The sequence below is a fragment of the Idiotropiscis lumnitzeri genome, chromosome 8, assembly GCF_059441095.1.
Source record: "Idiotropiscis lumnitzeri isolate Australia: NSW breed Sydney's pygmy pipehorse chromosome 8, RoL_Ilum_1.0, whole genome shotgun sequence".
Lineage (NCBI taxonomy): Eukaryota > Metazoa > Chordata > Actinopteri > Syngnathiformes > Syngnathidae > Idiotropiscis > Idiotropiscis lumnitzeri.
Window position 1 is genome coordinate 20267186 of NC_142398.1, and position 24239 is coordinate 20291424.

The 24239-nt window shown below is 41.9% G+C and overlaps 3 protein-coding genes and 1 long non-coding RNA gene across 5 annotated transcripts; all 4 read left to right on the top strand.

Moving 5' to 3' along the window:
- The first annotated feature begins 762 nt into the window (after window positions 1-762).
- On the top strand, window positions 763-6660 carry LOC148332680 (uncharacterized). Of its 2 annotated transcripts, XM_088303722.1 has the most exons (4): window positions 763-1416; window positions 2423-2548; window positions 3380-5666; window positions 6208-6660. In XM_088303722.1, the coding sequence occupies exons 1-4, from the start codon at window positions 1294-1296 to the stop codon at window positions 6348-6350; spliced, it is 2679 nt and encodes an 892-aa protein (XP_088159848.1). In that variant the 5' UTR covers window positions 763-1293; the 3' UTR covers window positions 6351-6660. The 2 variants fall into 2 exon arrangements, with proteins under 2 accessions (XP_088159848.1, XP_088159849.1); XM_088303723.1 differs by lacking the exon at window positions 2423-2548.
- Window positions 6661-6824: 164 nt separating this feature from the next.
- Window positions 6825-10283, top strand: LOC148332681 (uncharacterized). The gene is made up of 6 exons (XR_015844752.1): window positions 6825-7948; window positions 8325-8441; window positions 8829-8927; window positions 9081-9197; window positions 9318-9400; window positions 9697-10283. It is a non-coding gene; the product is annotated as an uncharacterized LOC148332681 (long non-coding RNA).
- A 383-nt stretch (window positions 10284-10666) lies between these two features.
- Window positions 10667-14544, top strand: sirt7 (sirtuin 7). Its single transcript, XM_088303758.1, has 10 exons — window positions 10667-10850; window positions 10960-11097; window positions 11377-11481; window positions 11560-11630; window positions 11718-11790; window positions 11867-11965; window positions 12176-12412; window positions 12701-12781; window positions 12889-12995; window positions 13118-14544. Exons 1-10 carry the CDS (start codon window positions 10746-10748, stop codon window positions 13317-13319), a joined length of 1218 nt encoding a protein of 405 aa, XP_088159884.1. The 5' UTR covers window positions 10667-10745; the 3' UTR covers window positions 13320-14544.
- A 717-nt stretch (window positions 14545-15261) lies between these two features.
- On the top strand, window positions 15262-22904 carry pcyt2 (phosphate cytidylyltransferase 2, ethanolamine). Its single transcript, XM_088303589.1, has 12 exons — window positions 15262-15556; window positions 17020-17108; window positions 17361-17522; window positions 17602-17753; window positions 18043-18084; window positions 18190-18328; window positions 18829-18911; window positions 19028-19105; window positions 19379-19444; window positions 20110-20175; window positions 20555-20643; window positions 20748-22904. The coding sequence occupies exons 1-12, from the start codon at window positions 15429-15431 to the stop codon at window positions 20845-20847; spliced, it is 1194 nt and encodes a 397-aa protein (XP_088159715.1). The 5' UTR covers window positions 15262-15428; the 3' UTR covers window positions 20848-22904.
- Window positions 22905-24239: the final 1335 nt, after the last annotated feature.

Below are 24239 nucleotides of genomic sequence, written 5' to 3' on the forward strand. Positions count from 1 at the left end.
TGATTCTGATTCTAAAATGCTGTCCAAGTACTCCAACTTTATTTTAAGCTTAATTATTGCTATTACATTTGTAAACTAAATTACATCCCAAGAAAAAATAAATTTCAATCTCAAACATTGGCAACACCAGTTAAAAATATTAAGAAAAAAAACGCTTTCAGTAGCTACAATGTAAATACTACTAATTATCCTAATAGTCATAATTATAAAATGATAAAATATATTAAAATGTAATTTTATGCTGTTTCTCTTTTGAAACCACTCACATATCTTTTCATTTTCTACTCATTCTAAGAAAAAGATAAGACAGTGGTCTACTTTTACTTCTTGGTTGGCATCACTTACAGTCACAGCCTCATTAAATCCCTGCTAAAAAAAAACAAAAAAACCTAAACTACAATTATTACAGGAAGAGTTTCCAAAGAAAATTATTATTTTGTGTTTAATGAATCTGTAATTATGAGGTTTTTCTTAATTAAATCGTTGAAATTAAAAAACATTTTCGAAGACGTTCCAATATATTGCGATGTACACGAAATTATTACATGTATTAAATGATTAGAACTATTACTGCATTTTGTTATTGCGTTAGCTCAAAACAATTTTGTGCATGTGTGTCGTGCGGTAGCCCGTGAATGTAATTTTCATCGACATAAAAAAAATTCTTAAATTGGTGACATTTATGCAAAACACAAACCACGTTTTCCTGTTTAAGAGGAAATAAAATGCACCAGATGCGCGTGTAGGGGGCGCTAGCGCGTTTGAATTCTCAACACTCTTCTTCGCGCCCTGCGAATTGGAGTTTGTGAAAATATGGACTTTAATGACTTTTTAATGAAAAGTTCATCACCAATTCGTTTCGTGGTAACGAGGGCGTAACGATGTGAAATCCGTGTATAAAGTCGTTATGGTTATGTAGATGTAAGGTTTTTGTTTATTCTGTTTGTTTGGCATAATAAATCCACGAGCACGCTGGAATCCGCCCCTGGTCTTGCTGCTCTCCCAGCTGTCACCGGTATTTTCTCCGGGAAGAGAGGCGGGTAAAACGTAAACACTTCACTCGTTGAACTCGCGTTTACTTTTGTGTTGTGGATTATCTCCGAGTTTCCCCACCGATTTAAAGTAGTGTTGATAGAAAAACGTCTCTTTAAGAAATAGTACTACTTGACTTGAGCAAGCAGGCTAACAAGCTAGCTAGCTAGCTGGCATTGTCACGTCATAGCTACCGTTATAAAAGACAAAAAAGCGGCACATCCTAATGTGATCCACGACTAACTTCAGGGGAAAAATCCAATGGAGGACTACGACACATTTATGCGAAATCGACTATCACATCTGAGGAGCAAAGAGGAGGAATACAAAAAGCCTGCGTCTTCTGCCATTCGCTTCTATGGAGCGCCCATCCTGCCTCCCGTGGTAAGAACGTTTGTTTCTATCTCCACAACTCGCATTCTATTCAATGCAACTTGATATTCTTGCCCCTTTTAGGTGTAATGTGACTTTTCTCTGGTGTAGAAACCTCCACCTTATTCTCCTCGAGCTCACTACCTTTTTTTTCTTTTTTTTTTTGCTGGAAAAGGTGCACCATCATCATTTAGGAGGATTGGATTTTTTAGGATGAACATAAAATGCACTATAACCAATTTTACCCAAGTCTACATTTTTAATGCACTTGTCAACTTGTCCAATGTTTATGTAGCTTTTCCACAATTTGCTGCTTTAGGATTTACACAGGCTTCTTCCAACTGGTTAGCATGTCCGCCTCACAGTGCAGATCAATCCCCCGGCCTTCCTGTATGCTCCAAAACTTTAAATGTGTTTCTTCTCAAAATTAGGGATTTCAAGATGGCAACATTTAAAATGTCTGTCAATTTCTGAGGCACTTCTATGTATTATAAATAATTTTATATGGAATTCATTGCGGAATATATTTTATTTGCATTTTTTTACCTATGAGGACGTGTTACCTAGAGCCGGTCACAAACATGTCTTCTGAGATATCAGATCTAAATTCCACTGGCAGGACATTTAGGTAGTGGAGTCCGAATAGAAAACGCTTTTGAACCTGCAGACTTTCTTTTTGGCTCTTAATTTTGCCATTTATTTCCTTATTAGACAACAGCAAATTGTCCAAACATCGACTGTTTGGACATGTGCATTCAAAAGGTTAGAGAAGGTCAAAAGACCTTCACCTGCCAATGTTAAAGGGCATTTTAGGTCTTCCTAAAAAAAAAATTCACCTGTAAGAGGGTATCCCGAACTTTTTCTGAGTAGTGTTGGCGTATAGTGGAGTTCCTCTTTGAGTCTTTTACAACACCATCTAATCCTGTAACTGAAATCAATGCTTTATTTGTGATAAAGGTTCTCATGTGTGGCAATGGGAGTTTTGTCACATCTCATGACTACTTTCCATTGATCACAGCTCACAGGCGCACGGAGAGAGGAAATGCAGCAGCTCAAAGAAGCGGCGCAAAAAGATGCTGTCAGGCGAAGGATGAAGGGCAATGAAAGACTGGCATATGTGCAAACTATTCTACACAGTGTTCAGGTACTTAAGATTTGGTGTGTATATATATATATGTGCCCGTACGATATATATTGTGGCACAGACTAAGGCCAATTTTTTTCCCAGAAAGTACCGTAATCGTTATATTAATTTGTCATTCATAGCTGGTTGTTCACCACCCGTGAAAAGTGTACTGTCCAAGCACTTATTCTAGTCTTTCGCAACTTTGCATTTGCCATTAATTTAGTGATGAGAATTAGCTTCTGCATCTTCTAATATTCTCTCTTGTTCCTTGGTGTGCTGCATGCTAAAATAATAGTGATAGCGCTACTGGTTAGCCGTGTAGTTTATACGCCACCACTTTGAGGAGGGGAACCACATCGTGCTGCTCATAACTTCTGCCCGTATTCATGGTTCAGAGCAAGTTATCTTATTCTATATTATATACACCTCCATCGAAAAGAACATTGCTTTGTGTTCTGTGTATGCTATACATATATTGGACCCCAGGAAATAGTCTCTGTATTGCTAGGGACTAATCGTGATCCTCAACTAAACAAATAAAATTACTATACCCTCAAGGAATCTCGGTCTTATGGCTACAGGAAGTATTTTTATGCACAGCGTCTGGCGCGCAATCCATTGGAAATAGACAAGCAGAGTTAAAGGAGCGAGGATTAAACAGAGTACTTTGTTAGTGTGGTGAAAGGCGAGAATATAATGTATTTTATTGACGATAGGTGTGATCAATGGTTTGGGAGGAGGGTGGTGAACACCAATCAACAAGTTATGGTGCCCCTGACAGAACCAGACCAAAATGGTTGCGTGCGTTGCGTTTACTTGAAATATTAAGATTGTTTTTGTAAATTCCAGACGAGGAATTCGCCAACATTGGAGGACTTACTTCAGGATTTGAAAGTCACCCCAGAATCTTTGGATTCCTCAAACTCCAGCGAATCAAGTCAGCAAAGTATGAATACTGTGGCAGAAGTGAATAGTCCACGCAATCGTCGTCCATCGTCATCTACAACGAATAGTGCCTTTTTCACCTCCCGTGTCATTCCTCAACCGAGTCACAAGGAAGTGTGCCTTGTTAAGCATCATGAAAGCCAGCAAGCCTCGGAGTTTGAACCAAGCTCCTTTAATAGTTCGAGTCACTGCTCTGTTTCCTTGGATTGTGTGACTTGTTCACTTCTGGAAAATACCAGTGGTCTTTCAGAAAGTCTTGACATAAGGAGCGTTGGCCATGGCCCACAAGGAACTAATAATACGACGGACTCTTTCAAGAACTCAAAGACAATTGCCAATATGCCAGATATCATTAGCTATCCTCCCATCGATGGAGAGGAATTGGAGAGAAGTGGACAAGAGTCTTCCTTTTGTCATGATTTTCTAACAATGACTGACAGTTGTACTGTCATTCCAGAGGATTCAATCAGAAGTGAAAATTTCCCTGGAGAGAAAAGTGAAACGAGTCAAATAGAAAGCGCTGAGAGTCAAGATAATGTTCCCTCTTCTACTTTACTTAACATAAAGGAAGGCCCCAAAATGAATCAAGTGGTGGTCCATGTGTCCTCTTTGGACAGTTCCAGCGCTTCAAACATTTCAGAGTTACCTCAAACACCATGCGTTGAATGTGCACGTACTGATCAGCTTCCACAGAGCGACCCTGGAAATACAGAATCTGTGGACACGCTGGTCCCCCGAGCGCGATCACAGTCTCCTCCTAAGCTGAGCCTCCAGGACCTGCTGAGGAAATCTCAGGAGTACCGCCGGCAACAGCGCTTGCTTAGGAACCAAGCCAAAAATACTAGAATCCAGGAGAAAGCACACGGACCACCGCGTGTGGAGGAGAAGAGCCTCTCTGATAAGGAGAACAATGAATTTCACTATAAAAATACAGACGGGAGAAAAATGAAAGAGAAGAGGTTTGTCAAAACGACGAATAGCTGCAAAAAATACAATGAAAAGAATCCAATATTTACGGATGAGTTGCTCAGCAAGATGGCAAATGGTGATGCAGAAAGAGCAACTGAGCAAATCGCCCTTCCTCACTCGCAGCCCTTGTCGCAATCCCAAACTCAAAAAGTCTATCACATGACCGGTGAGCAGGCAACCCTAGACCCAGTTACTCATCTGCAAGGGCATGCAACCCATCCCATCCCTGAGCCTAATTTCTGCCTGAGTCCTGTTTACAATACGGGCTCAAATCGTTTACCAGATGAAGCAGATAACTTCCGAGGGAAAGTTTTGATTAGCTCAAGTTTCAATGAGAGCCTCATGGCTGATGAAGAACATAACCCGGGACTGCAAAGGGATGTACCAAGCGTGATCGTCCAGAGTTCTCGGCACATAAACCAGCTTGAATCCTGCTTGTCCACCTTAAAAGAACTGATCACTGATCTGGGGTCATCGCTCATGGAAATTGAAGGAAAATGTGAGGACAGGCCTGATGAGGGTGGCGTTGGAAAGCAAGACCGAAGCAACAACGACGGTCAAGGTAGAAGATCCCTTGACTCTTGCAGGAGAATGCTCGAACACACAGACGAGCAAAACGACAGCAATAAAGACAACGTTCCGTCAGTCTTGCAGGATGAAGAAAAAGAGATTGTTAATTTAGCAGAGCTCAGCCTGGTCAACACTTTGACCCTTCAGGGCAGAATCAATGAAAAAGCAGCCAACGGTAGTTCTCGGCAGCTCGAGCGAAGCAGAATGCAACAGCCGCCCGATAAATGTGTGCTCTCGGTAGCCAAGTGGATGCCAATTCCGGATGTTTACCGGAATGTTCCATCAGAACCCGCAGTTCCTCATGATGTTTCACTCGTGTTCAACAGCAATTCACCTCATACAGAAAGAAACCCGGAATTGGCAGAGGACAGTCATCACTGCACTAGTGTGCTGTCTGTCAATCGCCAATCGTTGGATGTCGGCACGCCGTCCGAGGTGTGGCTCATTGAGAGTTCAGGATCTGAGCAGGACGCAAGCGACCACCAGATTCAAGCGAAAGGACTGACCCCTGTGAGCGTGGCGGGTATGGAGGTCACGTCCACCAAGGTCAAACGGAGACTGCTTATGCATGCGACAGACAATCTGGACTTGACTACAGCAGCCAGGAGTGATGACTTGTCAGAGGTCAAACCCAGCTACAGTACCTCTCGAGGTAAGACCCGCATGTCAAACGCAGTGCTGCATATATTGCATCAGATATTAAATATATTAGGGCTGTAAGCAAGTTTAAAAAAAAAAAAAAAAAGGGGGGGCCGATAATCGGCAAAATGCCAAATATCCGCCCCGATAATCGTCCCGGCCGATAACTGGTCTGTCACTACTATTTATGTTGTGGCACAAATCCGAACACATCTCTACGATACTGTATTAACGCCCTACTCTTTACCATCAAGGTAAGGTTTGATATTACTGGGCCAACATGAAAGATAAATCAGCAATAGAAATAGGATTTCATGGGCGTTGTGTTTTGTTGTTCATTGAAAATAAGTGATTTGCGTCACAAATAAATGAGTCAGAAGTGTTCAAAGGTATTAAATGAAACCTGTCCGGTGTGTCTCTTGCCCAAAGTCAGCATGGGATCGTCTCAAGTGTCAAATCTTAACTGCTATAGGAGATGGACGGATGAATTAATAGGTGGATGTTTTTTGTACTAACAACTTTTTTTTCTTCCCTTTATCGTTTTGTGTTTTCAGTGGCTTCACCGGGGAGCGAGGAGGAACTAAAACAGGTCCACGCTGCTCAAGTCCGAGCCCTGCAAGAAGAGCACAGGCGACAGCAGGAGGAAATGTGCCAGGCGAGACTTAAGTTGTGCAAAAGATTGATGTCTGTGGGATAAGAGAACGTGGAAATTCTTGAACTGCATCCAGAGGGTTGTATTAATAAATGTTATAACCCCCCCTCCCCCCTAATTCTTCACAAAACGCTGATAAACAGACAGAATGGGGGGAAATGCGAGAGAGAAATTCTGGAAAACTCATAAAATACCCAAAAGTCTATTATTTGGCCTGGCACCTGAGGGTCGGGGTGGCGGGGAGGTGCGGGTGGTCCGCGCATATTTCAGGTGGGGGCCAGTGACCCCCGCGGACTGCCCTTCTAGTTCTACCAAGTGCTCGCTTGGCTGGAGGAATAAAAGAATGTTGTTTCTCCTTGTATGAACGACGGTGCATATTTATTCCACTTCACATGAGAAGTCACACAAAACTCCTCCATCCCGATGGGCCACTTCTTGCATGATGTTGCATCACTTACCGCGGGTCTAATAGTGATCGCTGTGGAACAGCCATAATTCACTTCAGCGACGTTTGCGAGTTTGCCCAAAGTCACCTATACACGACTGAAGAATCAATGTTTGGCTTTTATAAGATAAAATGAGATCAAAATAATTTCAATGAGAAAATCAGCATGACCCCCCCCCCCCCGACCTTCGTTTGAGACGTTGGCGTGTTTCCATATGTGCCCTGTGACACACACTCAAACTGATGTTGCATTAGCTGATTGAGGGTTTCCCGAAGAGCCGGGTCGTGGGCAGACGTCTGCTCATTTACAAGAGACCTTCAGACTCTCCGATTCTCACAGAAAAAAAACCCCGAAAGGATTCCAGTATAAATGTTTCATCACATCCCAAAGAGTTGAGATGGTATGGTCGCCTTTGTGTGTCTGCGTGTGCGTGTGTGCGCACTTCAAGGGCGCCCGCTGTTCTTTGCCAGCTACTTCCTCTATCTCCAGCTTGTATCTGAACATGTTCTCATTCGCTGTTGTCGCCCTATTAATCACGGGCTCGGTTTAATTGATATATCCTTAAATACATTCTAATGAACTAGCGGCGTGAAATCAAAATGCCCCTTTTTGCGTCCCCTCTGCCCCACTCCGATTTGTCATAAGGTGGGAGCTCAAGCTGGCCGCAGCCTTTGCTTAGCGGGAGGGGGGAGCGAGGGAATTGACAGAGAAAAGGAAAGGATGATTTGTTTAATTCATGAGTGTCTGTGGTTAAGTGCCAGATCGTCCTGTCGTGTGCCACTGCTAATGGTCCCCCCCCCCTTTTTTTGTCTCTCATCCCTCTCTTTGTGTTGTCTCATTCCTCCTCTGCTGTCCTTTTTGCTCTCTGGCTGTATTAATTCTACCTTCTATCCTGTCTCGTTATCCCAGCCGTCCCTCTCGTATGCCCCCATCCCTCCACTTGTGCCTCTTTCTCTCTGCCCTCAATTAATTCCTTCCCCCTGCCTCATTTTCTCTCCTTTCCAATTCAATATTTGCCAACCTTGTCTGCTTCTCCAAATACATGTTGGCGCTCATGCATGCGTCGCTCACGCCTGCCCGACTTTTCGTTCTTAGGCATTCGCAGTGCGTTGCGGCCTGCTCCGGGGCTCGTCCTTCCCGTGCTCTCTGTCAGTCTCTCGTCTTGGGGACACCGTGACATTCTCCAAGCTCTCTCAGGTATTACTCTTGCGTTTGTCACTGATAGGAAATAGTCTGCCGTTTATCTGTTTATTCATCGCCAGTTTTATGCTCTCAAGTTAAAAAAAACAACATGTTGTCTATCATTTTTTTTTATGTGCGCTGTCATGTATTTAAAAAAATATTTGAATCTATGGCTTACCAAGCAACAAGTGAGTGACATAACCTATCAGTTGTTTATGATTCTATATTAAAGCAGTGCACGTGCATGGATGCACTAAACAGATGCCAACCAAAAGACCTTGAAAGTCTGGAAAATTAATTGGTTGTCACTGGTGGAATTAGCATTCTCCTCTCTCTTCCCTTCCTCTTTTCATTATTCACCCGGCTCATCACTCGTTTCCCTCTTCATTAGCCCCCCAGCCCTCACCTAGAGCACTGCCGCCCCCTGCTGTTAGCTGCTGTCAAAGGCTATCTGACGCGCAGGCTGCTCAGGACCGAGAGAGTGACACAGCTGGTGCGCACCATTGGGGTGAGTGAAGCCTGCCATTCTCACATCTGCTCTCTTTGGTCTGTTGAAATGCCATTTGAATTTCTGCTGGAGCTGTTGAAAGCGGGGTGCACATTGTATTGTTTTTTACGTAAGACGCGTGTGACATGACGAAATTGCCGAGTGTGTGTGCGCTCCCTGCTCTTGTTGTGGTCTCCTCCCAAAGCCAAATATATATCTATTTTTTTTCAAACATTTTAGGAAAATGCTGAAAATGAACACGATTATTTGTATGCATGTCTTCTGCTCAAGACTAAACAGTATCTACAGCAAATGAGGCATTTAATTGAATTCCCTCATTATTCATGCTATAATTTAAATATTTAATTTCCCCCGTGATTACGACCATTGTGTGTGTTTGTCTTTCAGGACACACAACGATTCCTAAAGGCTTTCCAGCTGCCTCCTCACGGAGGGGATATATGTAGCAAACAGGATCGTTTATTGCAGCAGCGAGTCTCTCTGCAGGTATGAAGGCAGCCACATGTTGTACCCATCTGTTGAGTTTCTTCCTGTCAATGTGCATTTATCCTTTAAATAGCAAATTACCCTGGTCAGATTGTGAGATTTCACACGTGCATTCAGACGAGCCTCCGCTGTGTGATCGTTTCCCTCCTGCAGCTGCGAGCGGCACGTTACGAAATGTACGATATCTTCTTCTGCCTGTCGGCGGCGGAAAGGATGCATCTGATCAGTTTGGACCGAGAGCTGGCCAGGGGGAGAGTGCTCAGGCGACAGGTAACTGACAGCATGCTGAGAAAGTCACTTTGTGACCTACCAAAGTAGTATGTGGGTTGCGAGCGCATTTCTGTGCCACACCAAGACAATTCCAATGTGTGCTTTTTGTTTATTCTTCAGATGGGGCTCACAAGCTGTCCAAAAGGAAGAAGTTCTCTAGCAGCTTCAACACAGAACTCACTGCTGAGGAAAAGAGGCATCTTGTGAGTATTCTGTTGTGGACATTTGAGTCAGAACGAGCTCATTCCATGAGACCTGTTGGAAGGTGCAGCTACACTACTTCACTACTTCGCTTTACGTCGACTATGTTATATTGTAGCTAAGTGACATTTCTTCAGCGTTGAAATATTTACAAAAAAAATGTATACTCACTTTTGTGAGATTCTGCATGTATCGTAGGTAGGTATGTTCGACGTATGCTTTTATTATATAAAACATTTTGCACCACAGATAGCACCTTTTGTCAGCAGCTGAATAATTGCCATCTTTTACCTTCCAGGATCCAGAGGAAGGTGTCAGAAAGACGAAGGGGAGTTGTGACGACTGAACACAAGACAGGATTCACTGGCGAGCTGCCACTTGAAACCAAGTGAGGGTGGTTGAGAACAAAGCCTGCACGGAGCTATCCGAGCTTTTACTCCAGCGGACCCCGATGACACGTGCTCGTTTGGCCCCACTGAGAACTCAAGTTTACATTTCCTGTTCTGTCTTCATTCCCGTATGAATTGCAGGACGCACTAAAACAGCTAAATATTTGCTTTCTTGAAATAACAAACATTTGTTGTTATTTTTTTGGGGGGGGGGTGAAGATGGAAAGCACGTGCACTACTGAACTATTCTGTTTCCTAAAGAATCTTATCAACTCTAATTATATAACAACATTTTGTGGTCGTAGTTTGGACTATTGTACTTCAATAAGTCTGCTCTCCTCAAGTGTCGCCTTAATTATCTGGCCAAGATTATTGGTTTGCTTTACATATCTACCAAAAACGCCTCTTGTTTTGTTTGTTCCAGAGTGAAGTGTGTGTGTTATTTATATTTCTATGTATGCTTGGTATTAGTTTGATAATAAAAGTTTTTACAATGTGACAATTGCTATCCGTAAGTTTTCTAAAGCGGACAGGGTGCCCTCTGTCTATAAACAAAATTTACAAAGACATGTTTTTTCGCTGACATTAAATCACACTGAACATTTCATGTTTTGGCAAATTAGGTTTACCAAAATTATTCCCAGTATCATGAGAGGCAGATCCCCCCCCCAGACAATTTTTCATTACTTTCTTCTGTCAAAAGTTTACATTTCATTAGTACTGTATTTAGTATCATAGCCTTTAAAACTGCATGAATGTGGTCAAGCATTTAATATTGTATGTTTGTGTACAAGCTTCTCACAATGTCTGTCTTTACTGTACTAAGAAAGCGTTGTGTGCACTCCGAGCCACAGGGGGCGCTAACCGCTTTTCAGTCAACTTTGATCAGCATCCGCCCGGCTGTCGTTAAAGGCAGCTTTGTTTTGAAAACGTAGCCGCTTAGCTGCTTAATTCCGTAATGGCAAACGAGACGGACGGCGGCGTCTCTTCCCGGGCGGAGAGAAAAGCTTTACAAAAGGCCAAGATACTGCAACGAGAAAACGAGCGGGAGATCATTAGGCTGGTAAGATAAAAGAAAAACACACTCTGCCAACGAACAAAATGAGTCGGCGCCGCTAGTCGAATTGTAACTGACTGTGGTTGGTCTTCTCTTAAAAAAATGAAAACTTCAGGTCGGACGGATCCTGAAAAAACCCGAGGCTGAGCGGTCCGAGGAGGACGCTTCCGTGCTTGTGTTGCACAGAGATACGGTGGAGGAGCTCTGCAAGAGAAAGATCCGCACAAATGAACTCAAGCGGAAGCAAGAGGAGGTAAGACAGGTTCACTCACGCGCTTCTCCCAAAGCAAGAATGTTCTCTATTTTCCACGACTACGCATCAATTCATGATGCACGTCCGTTTGTTTTTGAAGACTCCAAATTCTTAGCTCGGCTGTGATAGATTCCAGCTGGACAAGCGCTTTTTGGAGTTAAAAGCTGTGTGGTGAACCAGAAGGGAGAAATATTCACCAGGGACCAGTACCTTTTGGTGAGGTGAATGGGTTTAACGTGTTATTAAAATGTTCCTGTTTTTTTTTTTTATTCGTCACAGGTGTTTGATACTGCTGATGACCTGAAAAGTAAAGTGTGGCACCTTGCTGTGGCAATCAAACAAGCAAAGCACTTGGTGGTTTACACTGGAGCTGGAATAAGTACCGTAAGAAACTTGCATTGTTCTTAGACATTTTTCTTCTCCATCTTATGCCTGGCTAATAGATTTTTTTTTAAATTATAGGCAGCCTCTATCCCTGACTACCGAGGGCCCAACGGTGTTTGGACACAACTGCAGAAGGGCCGTGCTGTCAGGTGGCATGCCTATTGTGCAATTTCAATTCCATGCTGTAATCTGTCTGATGGGTCCATTTCCCTTTTTTTTTTTTGCTTTTCAAACAGCTCGTCTGACCTGAGCAAAGCAGAGCCGACGCTCACACACATGTGCATTAAGATGCTTTATAAGGAAATGCTGGTATGTTTAGCCTATGTGTAGAAACATGTAATTGTAAGTATTGCGCCAGTGCTTAAAAATGTGCGTGTTTTTAAAGGTGAAGCATGTTGTGTCTCAAAACTGTGATGGACTTCATCTACGTAGTGGTCTTCCCAGGCATGCCCTGTCTGAACTTCATGGGAACATGTTCATTGAGGTGATACACACACACACATTCGGAGTAGAAAGGCATTTTTTTCCTGATGGTGATGTGATGATAATCGATTCAATGTTGACCAATGAATTGTTGTTGAGTAAATAAGCAGCTAAACTGCCAGCACCCCTAAACCTCTGATCCGAGAATCGCCCCCGTTGCACAATGTTGCATTTCTTTTTTGAACATGTTGCTTTTGCCTCCGTCTTTCAGGTGTGTACTTCTTGTTCTCCAGTCAGGGAATATGTGCGCTTATTCGACGTGACGGAGAGGACATCCCTCCACCGGCATTGCACGGGCCGCCGGTGCTGCCACTGTGGCAGTGAACTCAGGGACACAATAGTGCACTTCGGAGAACGAGGTACCCTGGAACAACCTCTCAACTGGAAGGGTGCTGCCGAAGCTGCTAAGGAGGCTGACGTTATCCTTTGCTTAGGTTCCAGTCTGAAGGTAGTTCCCATACACAACTTTGGTCCATATTTTTTTTCTTCCGTTTATGGTGTGTACAAGATTACTTGAGATGGTCCTTATTCAGATCAATTTAGTGGACCCAGACCAAAATTTCACATTTTCGTCTTTGGCCTTAGCAAATTTATCTTTTTAATTTAAAACGTCTTTTTTGGTAAAGATACATTTTTCATACACAATCGGAGGTTGTGTTGTGGGACACATTGTGGTCCTCTTTGGCAGTCTTATTTTGTATTGCTATATGAATGTTAAAATAATTTCTGTGTGCAGGTGCTGAAGAAATACGCTTGTCTGTGGCGCATGAACAAACCAGCTAGTAAAAGGCCCAAACTGTACATTATTAACCTCCAGGTACAGTATTGTGAATTAAATGTATTCTACTGTAATTGGTCTTGAGCTGAATAAATAGTGGTGGACAAGTTTATTCACTAATATGCAATTGTGCTCTTATGTTTAAGTGGACACCAAAAGATGACTTGGCTGTATTAAAAATCAATGCCAAGTGTGATGATGTCATGAGTCTTCTCATGGAAGAGCTGAATCTCCAAATTCCTGCTTATGACAGGTATGTGTATACAATTTTTTTTTTTTTTTTGCCATACTAGAATAAAGTGTATCGTAATTGCAAATCCTTTACAGTAGATGGCAGCGACTGATAAGATGAGCTGTTTTGTTTTGTCGTTTCAGGGCAGACGACCCCATCTTCAGCCTTGCTGCGCCTCTGCAACCTGAGGATGAGGACAGCCACACCCGTGCGGTCATAGTTCCTCCCGCCGGTCCCGGTGACTCTTTTGGTGACCCTGGAGAGGCTGCAAAAGCCACGGCGGTGCAGGGTGGCTGGTTTGGAAGAGGCTATGGCAAAGGGAGGAAGAAGAAAAAAGCAGCCTGAAGGAGAATGACGGACAAGAGCTTTGTAGCTTACCAGTAATTCCTCAACTGGATTCATCGTTCGGTGGACAAGTTGGGATTGAGGTGCTAACGTCTTCTTCTTTTTTTTTTTAATTATTATTATTTTTCTTTTTCTTCATTCATGATTTGTACAATGTGAAGGACTGTCATCGGATTTTGGTTTTGAATGTTGTATCAATGCATTGATATAGCATCAGTTATTTATTAATGAGACAAAACAAGGGTATAATGGCTTAGTGAGCATATTTAGTTTTTTAAATAATCTTTGGCTCAAAGAATGGGGTAACTTTATTCACATGTGTCAAAAGCGTCTTTCAGCATGTTTACATTTAAAGGGTTGGTAAGGTGCTGGTGCTCCCCTGGGACCTCTACTGGCACTGGATGTCACGTGGAACCACAAACTGCTTGTTCAAAGTATTATTGGGACATTTCCCGTTGCGGCCAGAAAGTGTGGCATAATATTGTACTGTATTATTGCAGCTATTGGTGGTTAGTTGTACTTGGCGGATTAGCTTTCTACAACCACTCTGTAAGTCAACAAGTCAGTGCAAAGTCAACCTTTACTTGAAATTGAATTTTTAGAGTCATTAGTATTGAGTGAAATGATAATTGTTTCATTTCAGTAAGCTTAATTAATACACGTTAGCGGTCATAATGGCTCTTTGTGCAAGTAAGTTGTTAAAGTGCTACTTTATATTACTGCAACCATCTTTGGCAGCTTGGCCAAAGACAGGTTTTCTTGCATCAACGAATGTGCCAAACTTCCATTTATTTTTATTTTTTGCTGGATTACCTGATGGCAGTGGATTTGCGGTTTACTTATTTCCTGGACCTCTCTGACCTATCTTACTGAAGTTGTTGATCTGCGCTGTTTACACTCATTTTTGTAATGTAAATCAAAAAAGTAGAGGTCCAAGACATAACTATGAATTTGAATTTTTATTTTGTGGTTGTTTATTATTATGCTAATTGCTGTTTACTGAATTGAGGTTGTAGTACATGCCGCCCATTCATTTGTCTCAGGAAGCTGACATTGTCTACAATTTGTCTCTAAGGTTACGTGGGGCCAAAGTAACCCTATCGAGTGATGGACCACCATTATTAACACTTGTGTCGGAGTTACATGTGAAGATGAATATGTTCCTTGTGTATTTTGCAAGAAAAAATATGGAAATGTGAATCAATAAACCATGTTTTATTCTGGATTTTATTTTGCCTTTTGTTTATGGTGCGTAATTTCCCCATTTCTCCAATAATGTCACATCTTAATCTTGGTTAATGATTTTGTAATTTTTTTATCGTTCCAATATCGCTATGATTTTTTGCCAATTGAAATAAGCAACTCACCTTTCCACTACAACGATGACAGTGCGGGGTAACTTTGTTGGGTTAATTTTGTCGGTGGTTTCTCTGTTTGACTCCAGCAGTTCCAATCACAAATCTGTCACACTAATCAATCCCCTACACTGATGGTAAACTATGTAAAAAAAAAAAAAAAAAGAAATGCCGAACTACTCTACGCCTCTTACCATCACATGCTACAGCACTCTTGCTGAAATTACAAGTAGACTTGGTGTGGAAAATGCCAACGTTGGACACATGTAATTTAAATTCCATTTTCATATAAAGGGGTTTATTTGAGAGCTGGGGTCGTGTATGCTGCTATAGGTGGTATTGCAGTACCACCGTGTGGAGGTTGAGTGTCACTGCACTTTGTCATATTAGCCACGCCGCTTTGACGATGTGGACATGGGCAAATCAAAATATTTTTTTAGTTAATTTTTCTAACTTTATCTGATTAGGAAGCGTCCCCTCCCTACGCCCCCAGACAAAACTGTGGAAAACATTGCCCCGCACGGGCAATTGCGGTATAGGCTACTTTGATCACGTGTTCGATCTCGCGTGGTTGGAGGCGTTGGCCGAACGCGTGACGTCACTACCTTAATACAACTGATGAGAGGGCGGACTGTATTTAACGTATTCACCCGAGAAAACGACCCCAATCTCGAGTGACCGCATTAGCGATTTTTAATTTGTAGTATTTTAATTTGTGGTACAATCGAGCTGTGTGTGGAAGTACTGCGTGGAAATGATTAAAAACGGTCACCACGACACGGAGCAGCAACTTGGGGAAGGTGGCCATAGTTCTCAGCCGGCTGGTTCAGGGTGCAGTCCGGAGAAAAGGAAGCGCGTTGTCCGACTTTGGTGTGACGGCTGGTAAGATTGCTTTTAACTTCACAACCTAACTGGGTGAAATGAATTGTCACGATGCAGATGACTACGACTATTCTATGCGTAGCATACTCCAGCATGCTAATGCTAGCCGCTTGGCTATGCCAGTAATTGGAAATAGTACATTGTACTGTACAACGACGTAATTAAGGTCGCCATGTCATCTTGACCACTGCCTTTCTTCAACTGAGGTCTTCAAAAAATGCACCATTTATGTTTTCCCGATCTCACTAGATAAACGTCACGTTATGTAACGTCATCCTTCGATGAGTCGGTTTAAAGGTATGCCCAGAACAAGATTGGAACTATTGTGTACGCTGAGACAAGCTTGTAAACTTAAACAGCACCTAATGCAAAGCATGCCAAATTAAAATGCAGTTGCAGTCATTATGGGTCAGTCGTTGATATCTCGTGTTCTCGTTGGGGTCACATGTCAGGCTGGAGTCCGTCCCATCTGCTTTTGGGTGAGAGACGGGGTAACACCTGGACTGGTCGCCAGCTAGAATTGCAAGGCACACATAGATGAACAAGCAGAGCAGGGCAGTCCACCCGGGGGCGGAACGATCCGGCCCGAACGGACGCCCGTTTTTGGGGCTGGGGGTGACACATTTTTAATAAAGTTTGATTAACTCATTCACTGCCATATAAGTCCGGCGGTTGATTTTAGCCCACAAATTGGCCCTTGTGCGTGTGATGAAACTCTTCGCGAAATGGGCAAACAATAAAAATTGCCTCAGAATGAGTCAAAGGCGCCACATCCAACAGTTTGTGTATGAAGAGACGTGAGACAGCAGTCTGCTTTTGAGCGTGCCTTGATGTCATGTAACCCGCGCCTCCCAGCTGCTACTGGGGCATACAATTACAATTACTAATAAATAATGAATTAGCTGGTGGTGGGTTACCATGACATTAGTTTTTATTTTCCTGTGGTCACTTGTGTTCAAAGTAAAAGCGCCAAGTAAGAGAGTAAATAAACACCGTTATGACTCTAGTCATAACCTTTCTCCTATTAACCTTTGTCATTCATGTGTGCATGCTCATGTTATGTGGGCTACGTCATATTTTTGCAAAGCGACTCTACAATTCTCTGGTGTGTAAAATTACAGTAAAATTAAGTGCAAAAATCGAAATCATACAATGGGTAGTGCTGCATGATATCGGCAAGCGTGTGATATCGATGTTGAATATTGCAATATCGATATTTTGATTTTGTCTTTCTAATGAAATGATTCATCTAATGAAAGAATGAGGTACATGAGGCAAAATAAGAAGGCTCAATGTATTCTAATTGATCAGTAATGAATGATTCTGTCCTTCCCGTGCGAGTAAAGTCCCAACATGTGAAGGACAGCAAGCACGTATTTTCTGTCTCGTTTGCTGCGTACAATGTTACTGTGTTAAGAGTTTTTCCCACTCTAGTCATGTTTCTGTGTTACTGGACTTTGTAGTTATGACATGGTCCACTATGGTCACTCCAATCAACTGCGGCAAGCCAAAGGCATGGGAGATTACCTCATCGTTGGAGTGCATACAGATGGTAAGGACCAATTGACAAATTGTTCAACTACAAAAATAAACTGAAATACAGCTGTCAGATTGGATTTAATCAAATTGTGCAGATAAACCTCATGGTTGGTGATTTTCATTCTGCCAATGTTTTAAAAAAACGGAAAGAAAAATGAACGTCTTGCTTTCCCCTTTGTGACTGCCTTTACAAGTTCTATTGAGTCGGCGCACGTTTGTTTGTTTTCTGGCGGTTCTATGTCATATTGTCTCTTGTCGTCAAAAGCGGAAATCTCCAGGCACAAGGGTCCGCCAGTCTTCACTCAGGAAGAGCGCTATAAGATGGTGCGGGCCATCAAGTGGGTGGATGAGATCGTGGAAGGGGCACCCTACGTCACCACCTTGGAGACTCTGGACAAGTTCAACTGTGACTTCTGTGTGCACGGAGGTACAAACCTTGTGTCAAGCTCCCCCGGCATGATACCACCAATGACTTGGGCCTGTTTTTTGTTTTTTTTTCTAAACAGATGACATCACACTAACTGTGGATGGCAAGGACACGTATGACGAGGTGAAGAGAGCAGGACGTTATCGGGAATGTAAACGCACTCAGGGAGTCTCCACCACGGACCTTGTGGGACGCATGCTTCTCATGACCAAATCACATCATAGCAACATGGTGAGTTTACACTTGAGTTTCTTACATTGTGCGCTCTCTGCGGGGACACTGATAATTGTTATGACGGGGTAATCGGCTGATCGATCCTTGAAAATTGTGGTCTGGACTATTGTTAAACGTTTGGGTCGCGTAAACGCGCGCATTTAAATAGTAAACTCAAAATCAGTCACTTTTTTGATTTCCTATTTAAAATGAGAAGAGCAAATAAAATGCGGATTGTTTTACTGTATGTTTGCGTTCTGATAATTTTGTTAATAAGGTCTTATTTTCCTCTAATCATTTTTGGCAGGATAACCCAGATTATCAGACGCATACAGACAATTTTGGGAAGGTATGTAAATCTCAGTGATTTTTTTTTTTGTTCCCTCTTAAATGTGAGTTATTAAAAATAATTAAAAAAAAAAAGATAATGAGATGTTGTGGTCTTGTGTTAAAGGGTCCCAAAGGCCACAGTCCATGGACTGGCGTGTCACAGTTTTTACAGACGTCCCAGAAGATCATCCAGTTTGCTTCGGGGAAGGAACCTCAGCCCGGAGACACCATCATCTACGTAGCCGGGGCATTTGACCTCTTCCGTATCCTTCCTTTGACAAACCAACTTCCAACATTTCTGCTATGGCGTGTTTTGTTCTCAAACGTTTCGAATGTGTCCCAAGAAGATGCTTTTTCCATAATCCCTTGTGTAAACAACAAAAGTATGTCACATGCGGTCGTGAGCGGCGAAGAGCACACAGCTTGATAAGGCTTTTCCAGTTATGTGATATTTACTGAGTCCGGCAGGGATACATTACTCGCATAACTCAAATTCTCAACTCTGCTTGACTGTGGACTCGTTTTTTATGCTTTCAACTCGTGGGGATGATTTTCAACAGGTTTGTCTGTACTTTAGAAACAAAAAGCAGCCTTTTTAACGACGTAGATGTCATCTATTGCCATCTGATGGATATGTTGCGTAACTGCCCATCTTCTGGCCAAATGCGTCTTTATTTCTATGCAACGCTTTACAGAACGTTTAACATGAAATGCTAACTAACTTTTTGCATCAGTTGTTGCCTTTACTTGTGACTCCTGGCAGACATCGGCCATGTTGACTTCTTAGCAAAAGTCTACCAGCTGGCAGAGAGACCCTACGTCATTGTCGGTCTGCATTTTGACCAGGTAGGTCACATGAGGCGCATCTCTGCAAACCTGCCACGTAACAGTGGAAAAACATTTTTTTAAATTTTTTTTTATAGCATCTTTAAGCCACTGATCGAGCTCTTTATTCTACTCAGGAAGTGAATCGGTACAAGGGAAAGAACTACCCGATCATGAACGTCCACGAGAGGACCCTGAGCGTCCTGGCTTGTCGGGTAATATCACGGACACACACGTGCGCAAACACACCAACAGTCCCAAGTGGGTCCAACTGGGCTTTAGGTCAGCTATCCTTCTCCAGCAATGAGACTCTGTGCTGACATCTGCACTCAGTCGCACCGGCTTTGCATGAGCACAACTCAATATCATCTCACATCGTTTGTATTCGTTTTCGCCCTTTCAAAGCACTAAACTCGTGTGCACGAACTACCGAGAGCGCTTGAAGGTGAGATCAGAGTTGTGTGACCGTTGTCTCTCCATGTGCGCAGTATGTGTCCGAAGTGGTGATTGGTGCGCCCTACGCAGTGACCAGAGACCTGCTGGATCATTTCAAGGTAGCTAACTTGTGTTTCCATTTTTCAGGAATTTATAGCAAAGGGGTGTCAAACTCATTTTTGTTGCGGGCCACATCATAGTTTTGGTTTTGCTCAGTGGGCCATTATGACAGTGAGCCCATATATATCATCATCATATTATTATTACATATACGCAACAAACTGATGGATAACTAGTTTTTAAAATTAGAATCCAGGAAAATGTTTGTTTAACTGCCATTTAATGAATTTTAAAAGCATGATTGTTAACAAAGAAAAACATTCTTGCAATATCTTAACATGTTTTTTAAATTGAAGACAATTTGCAATTTGGGTATTTTAGCAAGAAACATGAAGTCGTGCATGATTTGCCTTCGCGGGCCACATAAAATGATGTGGCGGGCCAGATCTGGCCCCCGAGCCTTGAGTTTGACACCTGATATTTACAATCGTAGAAAATGACACATTTTTAAACCAACTAGAATTTTTCAATTGCATTGATCCCATACTGTTTTGCTTGAAAAATCAGCAATACAAATTAAAGGCAAATATTCTGATAGCCAAATATGATCATGTGATAACTAAGTCATCTTTAAAGTTCAGTCAATGTTTGAATAATAAATATTTATTGTCTCCGGGATGTTGGAGGCTTTAGTTCCAAATGATTTCATCTTAATTATTTGCAGGTGGACCTAGTTTGTCATGGCATGACAAAAGTATTTCCTGACAAGGATGGCTCGGACCCTTACGCAGTGAGTACAGATTCACTTTGCAGCAAATCCAAGTGCAGCACAATTTTGTTATCATTCGAAGGGAAATATAACTACTTTTGTGTCACATCCGTCTATGAACTGATTCAAGTCCAGACACAAAGCCTTATTCATTCAAATCTACCCACGTTTGTTAAATTCTGGATGCATTGATGCAGAAGTTCAACAAAAACTTGCAATTCTGGACTTCTCAAACAATAAATCCAAGTACCGGCATTTTACACAGTAAATATTGAAAAGCCTTGTCGTATATTCTGTCTTCTGATTCTCATCCATTAGCCCAAATGAACGGCTTGGTACAAGACGGAAAGGTCCTTAATGGTGTTAGACTACTGTAACAGTTTGTGTCTTTTCACTTCAGGAGCCCAAGAGGAGAGAGATCTTTAGCACCATTGATAGTACGAACAGTCTCACCACCGACGATATCGTCCAGAGGATCATTGAAAACAGGTCATCCCTTTGAAATTGCTTGCTTCTCTTGGTCCTTTCCGTCCGCATGCGTTTGCCTTTGCCGAGGTCTTGTTTTCCTTAACGGTCACCGTCGTCCTGTGCAGGTTGCAGTTTGAAGCAAGGAACCAGAAGAAGGAGGCCAAGGAGATGGCGGTGATTGAGGCCTTGAGGAAGAAAGAGGAGCAAAGTGCAACCACTCACTAGAGAAATGACACTCCGGGACTCCGATGAATGCAATGTTCTGGCTTTGGTACGTGGGTGAGCGGAACCAGGGTGGAAGATCCACACTCATGCAACAATCTGCAGCTGCATTCAATGCAGCTGCTTACAGACGCTCGTCTGGGTGCAGAATTTTGCTTTGTGTCTGTGGCTTCGCTTTGTCTTCTGCTCCAGATTTGGATTGACCTGTTTTAAGCGCAATGTTTTAAACCTCGATCGCGTGTTAATTTGTTTCTGTAACCCCACAGCACATGCCCTAGTTTGGGTATGCAAGTAGTATGTTTGAGCTCTAACTTATAGGAAGAATAATAAGTCAGTTATATTGAAATTATAAATCAGTTTTTACAAAGGATCTATTTTAGTTTGCTTTATTTTTAACATGATAAGAATAATAAGGGATTTAAAAAATGTTTTTGTCAGTCTTAAGCATCTTAAAAAAAGGACTCGGGCTGAACGATTTAGCGTTTTGGGACCGAAATCGCGATCTCACAATGCGATTTTGAGAGATTCGGGCAGAACGATTTAGCGTTTTGGGACCGAAATCGCAAACTCACAATGCGATTTTGAGAGATTTTGGGCTGAACGATTTAGCTTTTTGGGACCGAAATTGCGATCTCACACAATGCGATTTTGAGATTGTCAAAGCTGCGGTTTTCTAAAGGGCTCTTATGCCCTACGCTCAGGAAGCTCAGGAACCAGGCCCGTACTGATTTAAAAAAAAAAAAAAAAAAAAAAAGTGTCGCCCGTAGTCCCAGAAGTAATTTATTTCGCCGCTGCTTGAATGCTGGGCGCCAAGCTATCCGATGGACTTTTATTTGTACTGGCAGGGTTTGAACGGGTGCTTGAAAACCTTGAAAGTGCTTCTGATTTTAATGTTGTCTATTCAAGGTTTGAAAAGTGCTTAAGATTGTGGCTGATGTGCTTGTAAATGCTTGAAAGCATTCATCATATTTCTCGGCAGTTTGACTCAATAAGCTAATAAAAAATGCAACAAAATTAGAGCTGGGCAATTTAATGCGCTTATTTCACATTAATTCACTAGTTTATCACTATCACATTTTATCATGCATTTGAGATCTACACAATAGTAGGTCTCCAAATGATATATTTTAATCAATTTAGCTTTGCTAAGGATCTATTATTTTATTGGCATAATCTGACATTTATGTACAATGAACATGTACATTAGGATGACATGTAAAACATTTTGGGGTTAAAAAATACTTTTTCATTTCACAATTCTACATAAATACTAAATTATACTTGACGGCAAGTAGTTTTTAAAAACTTAGAAAGAACTACCCCCCCCTCACAAAACATCCTTCGTGTCCTTGCATTTCCACAATGATAGCTTTTATTTTTAGTAGTATAATGACATTTTCTATCATGTTTGTTAATCTCCATGTACATTGTGAAGAAAATCGCAAATAAAATCGAAATCACAATATCTGTCCGAAAAATCGCAATAATTCCCCACCCCTCCCATTTAAAATCGTTCAGCCCTAAGAATGACAACATTTATTTTTGACAGTCTTCTAGATATCTTTTAAACTGGATCTTTAACTACTACTCAATTACCTGCAGAGTTGTGTGCATGTGCGTGCGTATGTGTGCACACGTCTACGTGCTCTAAAAATGCAGAATAAAAGGAATGTCGTTTTGGCTTGTTCAAGACTTTACATTAGCGCTTCATTCTTTAAGTTATAGCAAAATGTCAGGGCGATATGTAAACTAATTCAAATGTTGACTTCACAGATTTTCTCAGTCCGCCTGAGAAATGTGCTGTAAAAAATGTCTTTCTTCATTTTTGGAGACTAAGAACGTAAATATTTTTGATGTAGTTACTTTGCAACTGTTTTTGCAAAAATGTCTGCAAGGTTTTGCATGTTCCTATGACATAATGATAATTAACATTCTTTGTCAGATAGTATATTTCTGAATTGCGCTTGTGGGATGGTGAGAAATATGTAATGGGATTATTCAAAAGTTTTCAATAATTATAATATTGTATCATGTTATAAACCTATTATGTGGCAAAGTTACCTTGAGTGGAATGAGTTCAGGAGTGCTGTCAGCCATTTGAAGCACTGCGGGAGGGACAAATTTTTTTTCTAGTCCTCCTGTCACACATGAGCCCTTGGAATCGCCATCATTTTCTGTTGCCTTTTTAGCAACGCTGCAGATTACAGAGCTCTTTGTTGCATCGGCGTGCATCACGGCCCACCGAGTCCGTGAAATGAGGCCATGGCTGCTCCGAATCTGCCAAATGTGATGGGTGCGGTCCAGTTCAAGCCGCTGCGGAAAAGTGCAAACCGTCCGCCTCATTATAAGAACAAAGAGCCGTGGAAGAGCTTCTGTCACAAGAATGGGATGGCCCAGCTGAGCGACACCAGAAGCCTGACGTTGTAAAGATCCTCTCTTTGTAGGTTCACACTGCGCCGCACTCAAGCCAGAAGTGCGCCTTGATGCAAAAAACAGCTCAAGCTTCGGTTACCAAGATGAGAAATTAAGTGAGGAAATTGTTTAAGTCAAGAAAAAGTTTACTTATTCAAATTTATATCGTGTTCTTCGAAACATAGATTGTTTTTGTTTTGATGAAGCCGGAGACGCAGGCACATGGAGAATATGCAAACGCCACATAGGAAGGCCGGATCCAGAATGGATGCCTCAACCTCTGCACTGTGAGGCCATCATGCCGTCCACAATTGAATTTTTTCCATTTTATTTAATTATATTAATTTGGGCTGCAACTATTATTTCAATTGATTATTGTGTTGATTTGTTAATGAATCAGATTTAAAAAAAGATGTTTTTTTAAATGTATATCCCCTCAGGCTTGTTTGATTTTACTACCCTTTAAGCACTTTCGTACAGGCATCATAAGTATTTAATTTTTTTGCCTTTAGTGCCTTGTCAGTATGATTTTTTTTTATTTTTTAACACCACAAATTCCAGTTTATTTGCACAATGCGTAAATTGCTTGAGCCTAAAAAAGAAATATTTCCAGTAAAGTAGGCGACCACCTTTCCCCCTAATTTTAATAGTACATTCTTTCCGCAGGCAGTAGAGGAGGTTTTTACTTAAAAATGAAAATTGATCGTCACGCAAACCACATAACACAAAAGATTATGCAACTGTCAAGTCATTGCGTTCTGAAGCGACCACATGAACGCTGATGAAGCCACACATGTTGCGCCCATGCTTCTTCAAACACTCATTCGTCATTTTGCGCGCCGTGGCGCAACTTTGTGTATCGCTATCTTGCAACTTTCAAAGAGATCACAAATGGCGTAAAAACAACCGCTCATGATATCAAAGGTTCATGGGCGGAAGAGCGCTTTCATTCAAATCATAAGTTGCCACGAGAAAAACAAGAA